This window comes from Sminthopsis crassicaudata, chromosome 3, assembly GCF_048593235.1.
Source record: "Sminthopsis crassicaudata isolate SCR6 chromosome 3, ASM4859323v1, whole genome shotgun sequence".
NCBI lineage: Eukaryota > Metazoa > Chordata > Mammalia > Dasyuromorphia > Dasyuridae > Sminthopsis > Sminthopsis crassicaudata.
Window position 1 is genome coordinate 225,757,918 of NC_133619.1, and position 16,861 is coordinate 225,774,778.

Sequence of the window (16,861 nt, forward strand, 5' to 3'; positions counted from 1 at the left end):
TAAACATCAGAGGACCCTTATGGGTGTTCTGTACTCAGACAACCAGGAAGTGATGGTAAGGGTTTGAACCCACCAAAGATGTGAAGATGGTCTCAGTATCTTTTTTAGGAAAACTTGCATTGGAGGGGAGGCTAGGCCATTCCTCCTACCATAGAAGCCTGCTAGATTTCCTGATTCATAGGAAATCAACTCCTTGAGAGTGGGTATTATTTCACTTCAAAAATGTTTGTTGATGGACTGACTGATAGAGAAGCTTGTAAGCAACAACAGGCTCAAATGTCTCCTTGTATAGGAGGTTCTTTGATTCCCCCAATTTCTTCCTACTCCTCCAAACTCCTTGAGGACAGTGACTTTTATTTACATATCCTTAGGCTAAATTCATTTAAAAAATAAATTGGATCCGTGATTTTATTGACCTGGGGCACTTCCTATAAGAAAACTATCTTTATTAATGAAGATCTGCACCTACTCTGCAACTTACATACTAAATGAAAAAAAGTAGAGTCCTGAGTTCAGGAGACAGTATCTATCTCCCAACTATTTTCTATCCTCTGTAATTCCTTATGGATCTGATGTTGCCATTCACATTAACTCCAAATGAGACTTTTCCTCTCCTCAGCTTCCCCTACTGGGACAAGGTCATTTGTTATGACAGTTATTGGGCCCTTTTTCACATTTCTCTGTTGAGTCTTTAGCTTCCATATGAATTTCAGAAATAGAATGTTCCCTGGGTAAATCACCAGCATAAACCAGTTTCATTTCTCCTACACTAAGGGCAAGGCTATAATAGTAAATTAAATATATTGATGATTTAGGGATGGGTCATATAGTTCTTGACCGCCCATGCTGATGCCAGGGAAAGCAACTACCTTACCTTCCCACAAACCTCAGAGACAGACTATTAGATTAAAAAGACTCAGTCAGATTCTTTATGGTTTTTCTCATGTACTAAACACTGTCATTCCCTTCAGTCAAAGAAGAGAGCAAAGGATACTACTGGAGTTCTAGGTGCTTGCAGAATTCCATTGGAGATAATTTTATTCCCCAGAAGGAAGCCTGATTTAATGTCCTAGAATCTTGAATTTAAAATTGAAAAGCACCTTAGAGGCTGTCAAATACAATTCCCTCATTTTACAGATAAGGAACTAAGGTAGCACAGGAGATAGAAGTGAGATTTGAAGGAAGAAAGGAAAGAAACAAACATTTATTAAGCACTTACTATATAGCAAGCACTGTAGTAAATTCTTTACAAATATTATCTAATTTGACATAATTGAGGAAATAGATGTTAAGTGACTTGTCTGAAGGTTACATAACTAGGAAATCCCTGCGCGTGAATTTGAATTCACGTCTTCCTGACTCCAGATTCATCATTCTATCCATTATACCAACTGGCTATTTGATTATTTGCACCCAAGTTTTTTGGCCACAGCCCATTGGTCTAGGACACATCCTTACCTGCTCGGCAATCTCTTGCCTTTTTAGCTCCAACATTTTTTGTTGCTCATTGGTATGATCCATGATGTTTCGGCCTCCAATCAGTAGCTTGCTCTCCATTGCCTGGGAGGAAGGAAAAGAGAAAGAGAGAGAAAAAGAAAGAGAGAGAGAGAGAGAGAGATGCAAAAGAAAGAGACAGAGAGAGAGAGAGAGAAGGAAGTGAATAAGAGTCCAAAAGATCTTGGCAATAAGCTGATGGTTTCTTGTTTCCTCTACTGCTTGGTCCCTGCAACACCGATACCAAATCCCATCCTAGGCCTTGTGCCATTAGTTCTTCAATGGGATCCAACATCTGTCTCCTCTCTTGTCTCTTCCTGGACTTTTCTGCTTCACACAAAAGTTCTCCTTGTTTCCAGAACCCTCCCAGAGAGTAAGGCTGAGAGGGGACACCTGAGAAAAATCAGGGCACCTGTTCTGTGCACCTCCCATTGTACAGAAAAAATAGGGCAGCTGGCAACTGCACCTCTACTAGAGAGGGCAGATAGATGAGGGTAGAATGGGAAAAAAGGGAAGATTATTGTCTACAACATTCTGTACTAAAATGGAAGGTATCAGTTGGAGTTAGGAAGAATAACTTATAGCCTTCATTCCATTAGGAAACTAGTATGGGGACCTCTTGGCTACCTATCTGGCTCAAAGGAATTGATAAATGTAAAGCACTTTGCAAACCTTAAAGCACTATAGAAATTCAGCTGTTATTATCATCATCTAGCTCCTAACCAGTTTGCTTAATGATTAGAAGTATCAGAAAGGGACTTCTTGGCTTAGGAAAGAATGAAGACCTTTTCTTTTCCAGTGTATAATGTAGAGGAATGAAAAGAGCAGAGTTGAAAAACACAGACCCTGGAGTCATGTAATCACAGGTCATAGATTTAGAGTTAAAAGAGGTCTTAATTCATCCAGTCACTGATGAGAACCTTGAAACTCAAGAAAAGGGAAGGAATAGGAACAAAGAGCAGCAATGAGCTCAGGTGCCACCTGTATAGGAGGCCTCTCCTCATTGTCTCACTTTCTAACAACCTTCTGTATTGTTCAATTATCTTGGGTATCTTTCTGATTCTTTTTGGGGTTTTCTTGCCAAAGATACTGGAGTAGTTTGGATTTTCTTCTCCAGATCATTTTACAGATGAGGAAACTGAGACAAATACAATTAAGTGACTTGCCCAATGTTACACAACTAGTAAGTATCTGGGTTGCATTTGAACTCATGAAGATGAGTCTCCCTGGCTTTAGGTCCAGCACTCTATGCACTATGGCACTGCCTAGCTGCTTTGACCTAGAATCAAGGGCATATACTAAGGAGAAGACTTAGGTCTCTGGGGGCAACTAAATGGAACAGTGGAGTCAATATTGGAGTCAGGAGGAGCTGAGTTCAAATGTGATCTCAGAACTTAATACTTACTAGCTATATGATCCTGGGCAAGTCACTTAACCCCAACTGCCTCGCCCAACCAAACCAAACCAAAAAAAAAAAAAAAACCCAAAAACAAATCTGGAGATGTCACTCCAAGAAGATCCCCTGAGTCATCCCCATGATATCTGTAGGCACTCTTCAGTATCACATAGCACTAGATGATATAGGATGCCCTTCGACTGGCCTCATTCTTTTGGATAATGGGCAAAATCTGAGAGGTCCAGAGAGCAAGGAAAATTTGGAAGTATCCATAATTAAGAAAGATATAAAAGGGGTTCTGTCTCCTGTCCCCACACATATTACTTGGGTTTTCAGAGAATCTTAGATATTATAATCAGAAGGGAGCTTAGCCATATACTCTCTTGAACAAATATTTAAATTCTATCTTTCAAGTGAGTCTGAATTATAGCTTCCCATTTGATAGGATTCAGCAATAGAAAATCAATTTTAATAATTGCTATGCTGTTCTTTTCTTTTATCAATTCATTGAGGTTTACATATAAAAGCAGTGATATTTCCCTAACACCTGCCTTTAGGCATTTTTTGTTTAAGTCAAGAGTATTCTTTTCTATTAGAGACTAAGTGATATCCATGACATTTGTCAAATATTCAACACATGACAATGAAAATCTTTATTTTCTAGAATTTTGAGTATTTTTTTTCAGCACCTTTTGGATGTGGTTGTATCTTTTACCTATTGCATTGTTGTGAATTGTGGGCCATTATTTGATTTTGTACAAAAAAAGCTTTGATGCATTAGAGAAAACAATATACTATTTTTTTAAATATGGAGAGAGGACATTATAGTGACTAAAATATGGTCAAGTGATTAATGTAAATATATAAAGCCTTCTTAGTGTTCTGTTACAGTCATTTTCTATTTGCTGACAAAAATATTTAAAGTTACTCTTTTGTGTAAACACTAATTTCTGTTAAGCTGTTATGATTTTTTAACCAGTGTTTCCATTTTCTTAATATTGCCTAATTTTTATTTTATGCCAGGATCATTAAGCATCAAGCAAATAAATTCAAGCAGCCATTTAGGGGCTGGGGAAGAAGGGAGCTTAAGAATTCAATCCTCTCATTTTTGCTAATGGGGAAGCTGAGGCTTAGAGAAATGAAATGACTTGTCTGAGATCACATAATTAATCAGTAGCAGAGCCAAGACTGGACTGCCAGACTGGAGCAGCAAGGTCTCCTGCCCGAAGGCTTCCTTTATCACTTCCCCCAACTAAAAGCATGGGACAAAAAATGGTTCATCAAAATCTTCCACAATAGCTTCCTGTCCTCAGATCCAAATTCAGACTGAACTCCCTTCCTGCTCTCTTCTAGTGGGTCAGCTCACATTCACTGCTATTGGTGAGTACAACAATATGGCAGTTGGACTCCGTAGCCTAGGTACACTGAAGGCTAAGTAAGGGTAGAAAGAGTAATGATGAGGAGTAAATGATGAGTAAATTGTGGTCTAAACAAAGATGGATCAGTTCCTTTTCTCTCTCTCCATCCTTCCCCAAAGTAACCAATGGCGGGTTCGGCAGCAAAGGAATTTGCTACTTAATGCTGTATGGAAACATAGTCTTTATTGATTAGAATGGAAACACCGGAGAGCCGGTGGGCAAAATGGCTGCATGGTACAAGGCCATTTTTGCAAAGAGAAGATTTTGGGTTCCCTATTTTATAATCATTCAAATGCATTGATGTAAGGAGGTTCAGGAGAGTGATGTAGATAAGATAAGGATTCTCTTGTTATCTTTTGGGGACAGACAGAAGTCTCTTCCCAAAAGGAATTTCCTGATGCCATTTGGTCTATCTGAGTAGATTAGAATGGGGGTTGTAAAACCCTGGGCAGCTCAGATAGCCCAAACTAGTTTGACCACATCAAAGTCCAAGTCCCAAATGCAGTTGGAGATCAAACAAGGAATACCAAGGGGCTACCACCCTCAACAGTAAGACTAGAAAAAAAGAGAAGGGAGAAATGGTAGCTACTTCCTCTTGTACACATGGAATGAACAGGAAAATAGTAGATTTTGGGAGCTTACTTATTGGAAAATGTAGACCCTGAATGGTGAAGTTATTCTCCCTGCCAAGGCCAGACTCTCTACATGTGTACCTGTTCTCATCTGACTCTTCCAATTATTCAAGTAGACGACATTCTCATCATTGCCTTACCCAAATCTTCAGCCTCTCCCGATCAATTCATTACTTTCCTATTGCTTTCAAATACACCCAAATCTCTCCATCATTAAACAACCTACACCAAATCTTACCATTCCCTAAAACTATCATCCAATATCTCTCCTCCCTTTAACAACTAAACTTGAAAAAGCTGTCTATCTTACATGAATAAATGCAAAGTAATTGCATTGTATACAGTAACATTGTGTACAATATACAGTGTATACAGCAACATTGTGAGACAATCAACTATAATTCACATAGTTCTCAGCAATGTATCAGCAATGATCCAACACAATTTCAAAAGACTCATAATGGAAAATATTATCGAGTTCCAGAGAAAGGATAGAGTCTGAATGTAGATTGAAGCATACTGCTTTCACATTAGGTGTGCATGTGTGTGTATTTTCCTTTTGTTCTGTTTCATCTTTTACAACATGACTAATATGGAAATATGTTGGCTGGTTTTCCACACAAATTCAGGCATTAAGTTAGTTGGTTTTGCATAATTGTTCTTTCTTAACTAGCCTTTAATCATTGCTTCAGACAAACTGATATCTGGGGAAAACCTTAGGTTAAAAAGATCGAGACCTCCCACTATATTCAAGGCTAATAGCCCTGCTCTATATCTTGCCACTGGCATTCGCCAGATGACTCTGAAAGAGAAAGTGAGGCTGGTGACTCAGCACGACCCTCCTTCACTTAAATCCAATTCACTTGCAAGTTATACCATCTTCTTCCTGATGTTATAGTCCTCTTCCAGAAGGAAGAATAAACAACAATATGGAAATATGTTTTATGTGATTGTGCCTATATAAGTTGCTTACTGTCTTAGGGAGGGAGGATGGAAAGAAGGGTAGTAAAAAATTTAGAAGTCAGAATTTTATTTAAAAACTAAATATATTGGATTGCTGGGGAGGGGATGGGGGAAGGGAGGGAGAAAAATTTGGAACATAAGCCTTTTGCATATATTTTGAAAATAAAAAGCTATTAAAAAAATAAATACAAATATCATTTGCTCAATCAATAAATAAACAATAAAAACTGAATGTTAGGGACAGCTAGGTGGGATAATGGATAGAGCACTAGCTCTGAGGAGGACCTGAGTGCGAATCCATCTCCAGACACCTGACACATATTACATGACCCTGGGCAAGTCACTTAACCCCAACTGTCTTGCCAAAAAAAAAAAATAATAATAATCAAAATAATGAATTTTAAAAATTGCTTTTACATGTAATAAGCAAAAATAAAATATTATTTTTTTAAAAAGTTATAATTGCTACCTTTATTTTTCTCTTCTCTCACATACTTCACTCCTCTTTGGTTTTGATCTCATCACTCAACTGAAACCATTCTCTCCTTAGTTAGCAATAATCTCTTAATGATCAAATCTGATGGTCTTTTCTCAGAATTATTCTTTCTCAACCTCTCCGCTATAGTTGATAATACTGATTACTTTGTCCTCCTAGATATCTTCTCACAGGATTTCCATAACCCTCTTTCTCCTAGTTTGCTTCCTACCTGTATGATCCCTTTTTGTCAGTTTCCTTTGCTGGCTCATCATCCACAATATGGCCCTTAACTATAGGTGTTCTCAAGGTTCTGTTCTCTTTCTATTCTCTGTCTCTCTCTCTCCCTCTCCTCTCTCTCTCTCTTGCCCCTCCTCTCTCTCTCCTCTCTTTTCCTTTTCCTCTCCTCAATCACTTCAGCACTCTGGGGTTTAACTATCATCTCTATTCAGATGATACCAATATTTCCATATCCAGTCCCATTACCTCACCCATTTCAAACTAGATATCTCAGAGACATCTTAAACTCCACATATAAAACTGAATTCATTATCTTTCCCCCAAACCCTCCCTTCTTCTAAACATTCCTATTGTTGTAGAAGGCATGCCCATTCTTTCATTTCCTCAGTTCATAATCTCAGCATAGTCTTGATTCTTTACATTCTTGCTCACCTCACTTATCTAATCAGTTGCTAAATCTTGCTGGGTCAGTCTTCACAATGTCTCTTACATCTTCTTTCCATTCACGTAGCCTTAGTTCAGTCCTTCATCATTTGTTTACATTATTAAAACAACTTAGTAATTGGTCCCCTAGCCTCAAGTCTCTTATCACCCAGTCCAAATTGCATGTAATTTTTCTTAAGATCTAACCATGTGATTTTCCTATTCAACCAACTCCAGTTGCTCCCTATTGCTTCTGAAATAAGATATAAACTCTTCTAATTTTACTTTTAAATCCTGTTCATATGGCTCGGGTCTCATTAGATATGATTCCCCCCATATTGGCCTTCTATCAGTTCCTCACTTACTACACTCCATTGCTTATCTTCATGCATTATCAATAGCCATCCTGCATATCAAGAATGCACTTTGTTGCTTAACTCTACTTAAGAGAAAACTTCTCTTCCTTTCTTTGTAATTGCATCTCCAGATGGAATACAGGGGTATCAAATCTAAAATTAGATTAAAATATAATTGGGAGATATTCAACAAAAAAGTAAAAATACAATATAATATAAATAACATTAATTTGTGGTTCTCTAAGTCAATCCTGCAACAATCCCTTTCTATTTAAGTTTAAAATCACTGACAATAGATGGAAAACTGTATCCAGAATTAGGATAACCTGGATTCAAATCCTGTTTCTGACACATAATTCAAATTCTATTTCTGTGTGACCCTGGGCAAGTCACTTAATTTCTCATTGCTTGTCCCAGGCAACTTGGAAAAGCTATAAGTCACAGGATAGTTGCCAGGTTACATTGGTAAAGGAAATTTCCTTATCAAAAGTTCCCCATATCAATAAAATCAAAGAAAAAAATTCATTGAGAAAATTTTTTTTCTAATAAGGAAATTAGATCTGATTCCTCTTATCTGATAAACTTTTAAAATGATAAATACGTGGAGTAGCCAACAGAAATAATTCATTTAGATTTCTAAAAAGCCTGTCAAAGTTCTACACCAAGGTTATCTTAAAATTTTTAATTAATTTTAAAAGTTAATTGGTTTAGGCTTGAGAGGATATTGTGTCATGGGCTAGTAAGTATATTTCTTTATGGATAATAAGTGTAAGATTATCCAAGGCCTGAGCCTAGTCTCAAAGTTGGTTTTTTTAATAAATTATAAGAAGAAAGGGAACAAAGGGAAACATTCACATTTAAAAATGATACTAATTCCTTTCCAAGAATAAAAGAAAGCATTTCACAAGATTCTATGAATGGACCAAATATGACAGAGGAGCTACTATCTTAGTCTGTTTTAGGTAGTATTCAGAAGACAATAAGTCAAGCTCTAAGTACAATGCTGGGATTTTAGTTATTTACTCTTTAGGAATTATAAGCTAGTACCTATCTTAGAGGATTGTTGTAAGAATCAAATGATACAAATGCACACGACCCAAAGCTGGGATAGATTAAATATTATATACTCAGGATCCAAAGAGATCTTGACAGGTTAAAGCACTGGGCTGAATTTAATAAGAAAAAATTAAGTAGCAAAATTCTAAGTATTATGTTTGAATTCAGAAAATCAACTTCACATTCTTAGATAGTAGCAGTTGGTCTAAAAAAGATCTGGGTATCTCAAAGAGATCAAAGGAAAAAGGAAAAAAGGACCTATATGTACAAAAATATTTCTAGAAACTCTTTTTGTGATGGCAAAGAATTGGACATTAAGGACTGTTCATAAACTGGGAAAAGGTTGAACAAGTTATAATATATGATGGTTATGGAATTCTAATGTGCTATGAAAAATGATAAAGGGGATGACTTCAGAAAAACTTGGGATGACTTATATGAGCTGATATAAAGTAAAATAAGCCAAACACAGTAACAACAATAATATAACAAAGATCAATGTGAAAGACTTGGCTATTCTGATCTATACAATAATTCACAACAATTCAAAAGGATTCATGATAAAAAAAATGTTATCCACATCCAGAGAGAAAACTGTTAAACTTTGAGCACAGATGAAAGCATTTAAAAAATATTTATTTATTTATTTATTTATTTATTTATTTTGCTTGGTTAAGGTAAAATATATTTTACATGACTTTATATGTATAATAATAATATGTATGATAAAGGTATCATATTGTTTTCCCTCTCAATGGTTGGGGGGAGGAGTAGAAGGAAGGAAAGAATTAGGAAGTGAAAATAAAAAATTCTAAAAATAAAGTAAAAATTAAAATATCTGGGGAGATTTAGTAGAACATAAATTCATTGTGAGCCAACAATGTGCCATGATGGCTAAGAAATGTGGCCTTGGACTTAATTGAGAGGCATACTGTCAAGGAATAAGGAAATGTTAACCCCTTTGTCCTCTGCTTTGATCAGAGCACTTGTGGAGTATTAATTCTAGTCATCACTGATAAACTAGAAAGTGTCCAAATAGGTTCACCAGTGAGGTGAAAGGTAGTTAGTCTATGCCATATAAGGAGTAGTTAAAGGACTCTTAGCCTAAAGAAGATAAAACTTAATAGTTAATGTTCAAAAATTTAGATCTGTTTGATCTCAGAGAGAAGAACCAAGAATATCAAGCAGAAACTGCAAAGAATCTGATTTAGGCTATGTACAAAGCCAGATTTCCTAACAATTTAGAGAATCCCAAAGAGACATGATTGGCTTAGAGAGATGGCAGATTTTTCCTGTTGGAAGTCTGGATAACCTCTTGTTGCATATGTTATAGGAGGGCTTCTTTTTAAATGTGGGTCAGATGGGTGCTTAGGTTCCTTTTAGCTTTAAAATTCTCTGATTCTGAAATCAATACTTTCAAAATGTTAGTTACTATTGTCATTAATATTATTTTTAAAAATATCTGTATTGTTCCCTTAAGATACTCTATCTCTGAAGCCAGCAAACCCTACCCATGTTGAAAAGTTTTCAGAAATAGTAACAATTCCTACTTCTGTAGAGTTATAAGACTCTTTCCTCACAACAACCCTGGGACAAAGGTAATGTAGGTCAAATTGTCATGTATTCCAGAAGAGAAAATATAGGCTCTAAAGATTAAGTGATTTGTTCACAGTCACCCAACAGGAAATATTGGAATTGAATCTTGAACCTGGGTCACCCTTAAAGAGCCATCGTGGCATTATGGATGCAAAGATTTTTCTTGGAGTCAGGAAGCCCTTAGTTCATATTTTTCTTCAGATAAATATCTGGGTAGGTCACTTCACCTCTCAGCCTGTTTACTCATCTGAAAAATGGGAACAGTAATAGCATCTTCCTAATAGACTTGTGAAGATCAAAATAATATATGTAAAGCCCTTTTGCAACCTTAAAGCATGATATAAATCTTAACTATTTTTATTTAGCTTACCTATCTTCTCTATTTGCTATGTTAAATAAAGTACAAAATCTTTTGCAGTTGACCTTTATCAAGTTTCTTATTTCCATCTTTTCATTTTTTTTATTTCATCACTCTTGTACAGATTCTCATGACTAATAATATATTAACAATAGTTCAAATTTATGTAGCACTTTATTCATAAGAGGTTTGTAAGTTAGATAGTGGACATCGAATCATCTCCATTCTATTGATGGGATAAGTAGGTTCTCAAAGGTTTGAGATTTGCTTGCTGTCGTACAATGAAGAAATGTTTGAACTAGAACCTGATCCTATTAATTTCTGTCTTCTCCAGTAGTGTCCCCATTATCATCTTCTCTTTGTTTAATTTTCAGTCTCTTATTATCTATTTGAATCTCCTTTGCTGCCTACAAACTCATTTGAGTTTCACTCCTTATTCAAAAACAAACCAAAAAAAAAAAAAAAAAAAAAGCCTTCCCAGGATCCTACCCTCCCCACTAGCTTATCATTTTATATCTTACCCCCTACTCTCATTTCTCAGCCAAACTATGAAAAAAAAAACTGTGTATGGTTCCTTCACCTCCACTATTCTCACCTTTTGACAAATTCTCTGCAATTTGATTTCCAGTTTCATTACTTAACTAAAACTAACTTCTTTCAAGATACTAGTAATTTCTTAATTACCAAATCTAAGGGTCTTTTCTCAATTCTCATGCTACTTTATCTCTCTTAACATGTGACACTTATTGACCACTCTTGGATATTTTTCTTCTCTGGGTTTCTGTGATACTTCTTTATGCTTTACTTTTCCTTCTCTGTGGCTCTTTAGCTATATTATGTCCACTAATTATGGCTATCCTCCATATCTCTATCCTAGGCTCACTTTTTTCCCTACATTCTCTCACTTGGTAATCTCATAGTTCCCATGTGTTCAATTGCTATCTTTTTGCAAATGATTCCTAGATTTACATATTTCATCTTCTTCTGAACTATAACTGGTTGTTTCACATTGGATATTTGGTTAAGAATCTCAAAGTCATACATGAACTGATGCTGAGTGAAATGAGCAGGACCAGGAGATTATTCTATACTTCAACAATATTAGATGATGATCAATTCTGATGGACGTGGCTCTCTTCAACAATGAGATGAACCAAATCAGTTCCAATACAGCAGTAATGAACTAACTGAACCAGCTACACCCAGTGAAAGAACTCTGGGAGATGACTATGAACCACTACATAGAATTCCCAATCCCTCTAATTTTGTCTGCCTGCATTTTGGATTTCCTTCACAGGCTAATTGTACACTATTTCAAAGTCTGATTCTTTTTGTACAGCAAAACAACTGTTTGAACATGTATACATATATTGTATTTAATCTATACTCTAACATATTTAACATGTATGAGTCAACCTGCCATCTGGGGGAGGGGGAGAAGGAAGGGAAAAAATTGAAAAAAAAAAGTTTTGGCAATTGTCAACATTGTAAAATTACCCATGCAAATATCTGGTAAATAAAACTATTATTATTACCAAAAAAAAAAAAAAAAAAAAATCTCAAAGTCAGCATGTTGACCCTGGGCAAGTCACTTAACCCCAGCCTCAGGGGAAAAAAAAAGTCAGCATGTGTGAAATTATCTTTTCCCCAAACCTACCCTTATTTTGAACTTTTTACAACTGAGATCACCACTATTCTTCTTATCCAAGATCACAGCTTCAGTGCCATCTTTGACTCTCATTTTCCATTTTTCCACATATCCATGCTACCCAATCTAATCCTCTGTATCTCAACAACATCTCTTCGCTATGTCCCCTTCTCTCCATTCCCCATCACTTTTGATCTGACTACTGTTATAACCTCCTATTCATCTCCCTCTTTCAAGTCTTACTTATTCCAATCCATTTTCCACAGTTACCAAAATGGTTTTCCTAAAGATTGGATTTGCCCATGTCATCCACCTTCTCAATAAATTCTAGAGGCTCCTATCTCTAGGATCAAATGCAAAATCCTCTGATATTTATTAATTCTGTGACAGTGAGCAAATTATTTAATCTCTATGAGAATCTATTTTCTTGTATGTGAAAAATAGATAATAGTTCATAGACTTGTTGGGACAATTCAAATGAGATAATAATAGTTCATATACTTCTATAGAGTTCTAAGTTTTGCAAAGTGCAAATACTAACACATTTGATCCTTTCCTGATATGTATAAAATCTTTTGCAATCTTAAGCTACATAAATGTCAGTTGTTATTACTAGAACAGGCAAATTGGAAAGAGTAATTAAAATGATCAAGAGGACAGCATAGGAGAATGACCATAAATGATAGGCTTCTTTAGTCTGGAAAGAAACGACCAAAAGGGGCTCAGCATGTCAAGGACATCTGTGATTACATCAACATGGACCCCACAAGGGCCTGAAGTCTATAGAATCATGTATGGCACTGGTAAGATTAAAATGGGCATTCTTATCAAATTTTTTTACATGAAGACTAAGAAAGTACCCCTGAAGTTTTAAAGAAGGAACTGTAACATGTATAACTTAGATCAGATTGCTTGCTGTCTTGGGAAGAGGTGGGAGGGGAAGAAGGAAAAAAAATTTGGAACTCAAAATCTTACAAACATGAGTGTTAAAAGTTATTTTTACATGTAATTGAAAAAAATTTTAAGTGGGTAATTTTTTTTAATTTTTTTTTTTTTTAAAGAAGCATCTATAGAACAAACAAAAGGAAATGCTACGTTACTTGACAGGTAGCAAATTTCTGGGATTTGTTAGCCCAAGAGGTCTCATTCAGTAGAGTTCAGTCACAATATAATTGCATTCAGTGAATAAAATAAATGTTTAAAGAAATTTACCTTCAAATTGTAAGAGAAGTTTGGGAGACTGAGGGATAGGGCAGGAAGATATATATATCCTCATTACCACGAGGTTGGTCACTCAATGACTAATTCTTTGATAAGGGTAATATAATGATTAGTATGTAATCCCTTCCACAGACTATCCCTTTGTGCTCCCACCAGATAGAATATTGGGCTGGGTAGAAGATGAAACTGATCCAGTATAACACTTCTTATGTCTTTTTTCCCTTGCACAAAACTATTTCACACTGTTAATCACTAATATATGTAAATGACTCGACCTCCTCCTCCTTTTCAAAAGTTTATATCTTTAGACTATGGTATATGCAGGAGAAAGGGAAGATGGTGGTCAACAGGCCATCTGTTCTGGCCACTGTCTCCAGCTTTGGAGTGGGCATGAGACTTAGAGGAGAGTATTGTTCAGAGAAAGAACTGGAAATCTTAAATGCTTAGTTGCCTGGAAAAAGATATCCACTGTCTTCATTTCTTTAAGTCAATGCTTCCTTTGTCTACTGGGAAAAGAGAACAGGTGGGAGGAGGCTATGGCTATGACAGGGTTCTAAAGAACTCCAGCATGATTAAAAAGCTAACAGGGAGCTGCTGAGTCTAGACAGAAAGAGATGGTGAAGCTTGGGGGTACTCTACATCTATACTTCAAGAGCATAAGAGATAAAGAAGGAGAAGCTCAATGGTCAGGTCACTCCTGGGAAGCTATAAGAAAATTGGTGGAAACTATGCTCCATTCTTGACCTTCTGTTTCTCAAATAATAATGTAGCTATTGAAATAATTTCCCAGTTTAGAGCTCAAAGTGATGGCATCAGCAACTTTCCCTGAAGTTAAAAAAAAAAAAAAAGTGCCAGAGTAGCTAGAATTACTTTGGGGTTGATGGTATCTTTGGACAAATCATTAATATTCTTAAAATGCTTGTCTATTACTCTAAACATCAGTTTGAAACCTTCAAAATTAGAAATTCTGATAGGTACAGATGAAAACCCTACATTTAGGTTTCTGACAGAATCCGAGATTGATTCCGACCTTGTAGCTCTAGCTATAGAAGATTAGCATCCTAATTAGTTTCCCTAATCAACTATGCCAGCAACCTAGGTATTCGACAAAAATCAACACATTTATCAATGGTGCTGAATTGAAAGAGAATCACATGTCCTCTAGAGTGAATTTAATTCTGTACAGATAATATGGAGAGCGGAGAGAGAGAGAGAAGGAGTGGGAGAGGAAGAAAGACTCTCTGTCTGAGAGAGAGAGAGAGAGAGAGAGAGAGAGAGAGAGAGAGAGAGAGAGAGAGAGAGAGAGAGAGAGAGAGAGACAGGAGAGAGAGAGACAGGAGAGAGACAGGAGAGAGAGAGAGAGAGACAGAGAGAGAGAGACAGAGAGAGAGAGAGAGAGAGAGAGAGACAGAGAGACAGAGAGACAGAGAGACAGAGAGACAGGAGAGAGAGAGACAGAGAGACAGAGAGAGACAGAGAGAGAGACAGAGAGACAGAGAGAGACAGAGAGACAGGAGAGAGAGAGAGACAGAGAGAGACAGAGAGAGAGAGAGAGAGAGAGAGAGAGAGAGAGAGAGAGAGAGAGAGAGAAACACACAGAGACACAGAGAGAGAAAGAAAGAGAGGAAGGGAGAGAGGAAGGGGGAGAAAGAAAGAGAGAGAGAAGGAGGGATAGGGATGGGGAGAGAGGGAAGGAGAAGGAAGGGAAGGGGGAGGGAGGGAGGGAGGAAAAGGGAGAGGAAGAGAAGGAAAGGGAGGAGAGAGGAGAGAACAAGACAGGAGAGGGAGAAGAGAGGGGAGGAAAAGGGAGAGTGACAGGAACATGAGACAGGAGAGGAGAGACAAAGAGATAGAGGGGGGTTAGAGGTATAGGGTGAGGAAGGGAAGAAAGACAGAGGGGAGAATAAAGAAAGGAGAAAGGGAGGAAAGGGAATGAAGGAAAGGTCATGGGGAGAGAGAGAGAGAGAAAGGAGCAAGAGTGAAAAAAAGATTGGGTCAAGAAAGGGAATTAGAGAGAAAGATTCAAGAAGGAAGAAGAGAGAAAATGGAAGAGAAGGAAGGGCAGAGAAGTAAAGAGATAAGTGGGAAACAAATATGAACAATATGGCATAGTGGATAAAGCAGAGAGAAATCGGGGATACTGGCATTCAATCTCTACTTCTGATTCATATTACTGTGTAACCAGGAATAGTTCACTTAACATTTCAATGCCTTCAGACACTGCACAAGGTGCTGGAGATAGGAAGAAAAAAGAAATAGTCTCTGCCCTCAAAAAGCTTACATTTATCCATAGGAGATAATAAGTACATATATAAAAATATACATGTATGGGATAAACTGAGTGAAGACCTCTCATAAGAAGGTATCCTTAGGGGCAGCTAGGGGGTGCAGTGGATAGAGCACCAGCCCTGAATTCAGGAGGACCCAAGTTCAAATTTGGTCTCAGACACTTAACACTTCACACTTCCTAGCTGTGTGACCCTGGGCAAGTCACTTAACCCCAGCCTCAGGGAAAAAAAAAAAAAAAAAAAAAAAGAATGTATCCTTGACCTATGCCCTAATTGTGACTTGAGACTTTGCAATAATAAGTTGAACTATAGCTAAAAGCTCTAGGTGTTCATTCAATTATCTTAGATAAACGAACATTTCCCTCCGGCCCCTCCCCCATTTTCATTAGCAGTTAACTATCTAATAAGGTAAAGTGTGTTTTGGGATCCATATTTGTAGAGGGCTGGAACTCTGGAGAAGTATACTTGAAACAAGTATACATATTTAGTCTCTAGGAAAATTAGATCTCTCCAGACAGTGGAAGAAAAGGTGAGAGCTGAGTGGGGCTTCTGATTAGGGTCTATATAATCCTGTGTTAGCAGTTTGCACTTTGCACTTCTTTACTGATGAAATCTTGTCTATGGGGAGTTGCCCTTTTTCATGAGATCCTAATAAACCCGTTTTTGCTTCTTACTCTGAGAGCCTCTGATTGTTTTTGTGATTATTACTGTCCCACACATACAGAATGAATCTAAAAAATTACAAAGTGTTTTGAGGAAGGAAAGTCTTCTAATAGTGGGGGCATGTGAGTGGGGAGGAAGGGAGAAGATCAAAAAAGGCTTCATGGGTAATTTGGAAAAGGATTCTCTGAGGCTGGAGAAGGCTGTGCTTTTGAGGCATGAGGGACCACCAAAACCAAGGCACAAAAAGGGGAGATGTAATGCTGTCTGTGAAGAGAAGTTCAAGAAAACCAGTGTAGTTAAATTAGGTAGAATTTGAAGGGGACTGATCTAAAACAGGAATGAAAAGATAGCGTGGGGTCCTAAATGGCTTTACATGCCAAAGCAAAGAATTTGCATTTTGTCCTCGAGGCCACTGGCAATTCTCTAATACTGAGCAGAGAAGCCAACCTTCTTAGTACAGGAAGTTTCCATATGGAAAGACAATGAACTCCAAAATAACAATTAGACGGATTCTAGAGAAAACAGAGAGGCAGCTCCATGGCACAGTGGATAGAGTACGAGGCTTGGAGTCAGGAAAACTCAGATTCTTGAATTCAAATCTGGCTTCAGATGCTTACAAGCCTGTGTGACCCTG

At 37.1% G+C, this 16,861-nt stretch overlaps 1 protein-coding gene across 1 annotated transcript in view; it reads right to left on the reverse strand.

Annotated features, from left to right (window-relative positions):
* Positions 1-16,861, reverse strand: part of KIF3C (kinesin family member 3C) — a 61,800-nt gene that overhangs the window by 24,800 nt on the left and 20,139 nt on the right. Inside the window, exon 2 of the mRNA XM_074300095.1 lies at positions 1,459-1,560. Within this exon, the coding sequence (XP_074156196.1) occupies positions 1,459-1,560 (102 nt within the window). The remainder of the gene's footprint in view (positions 1-1,458; positions 1,561-16,861) is intronic.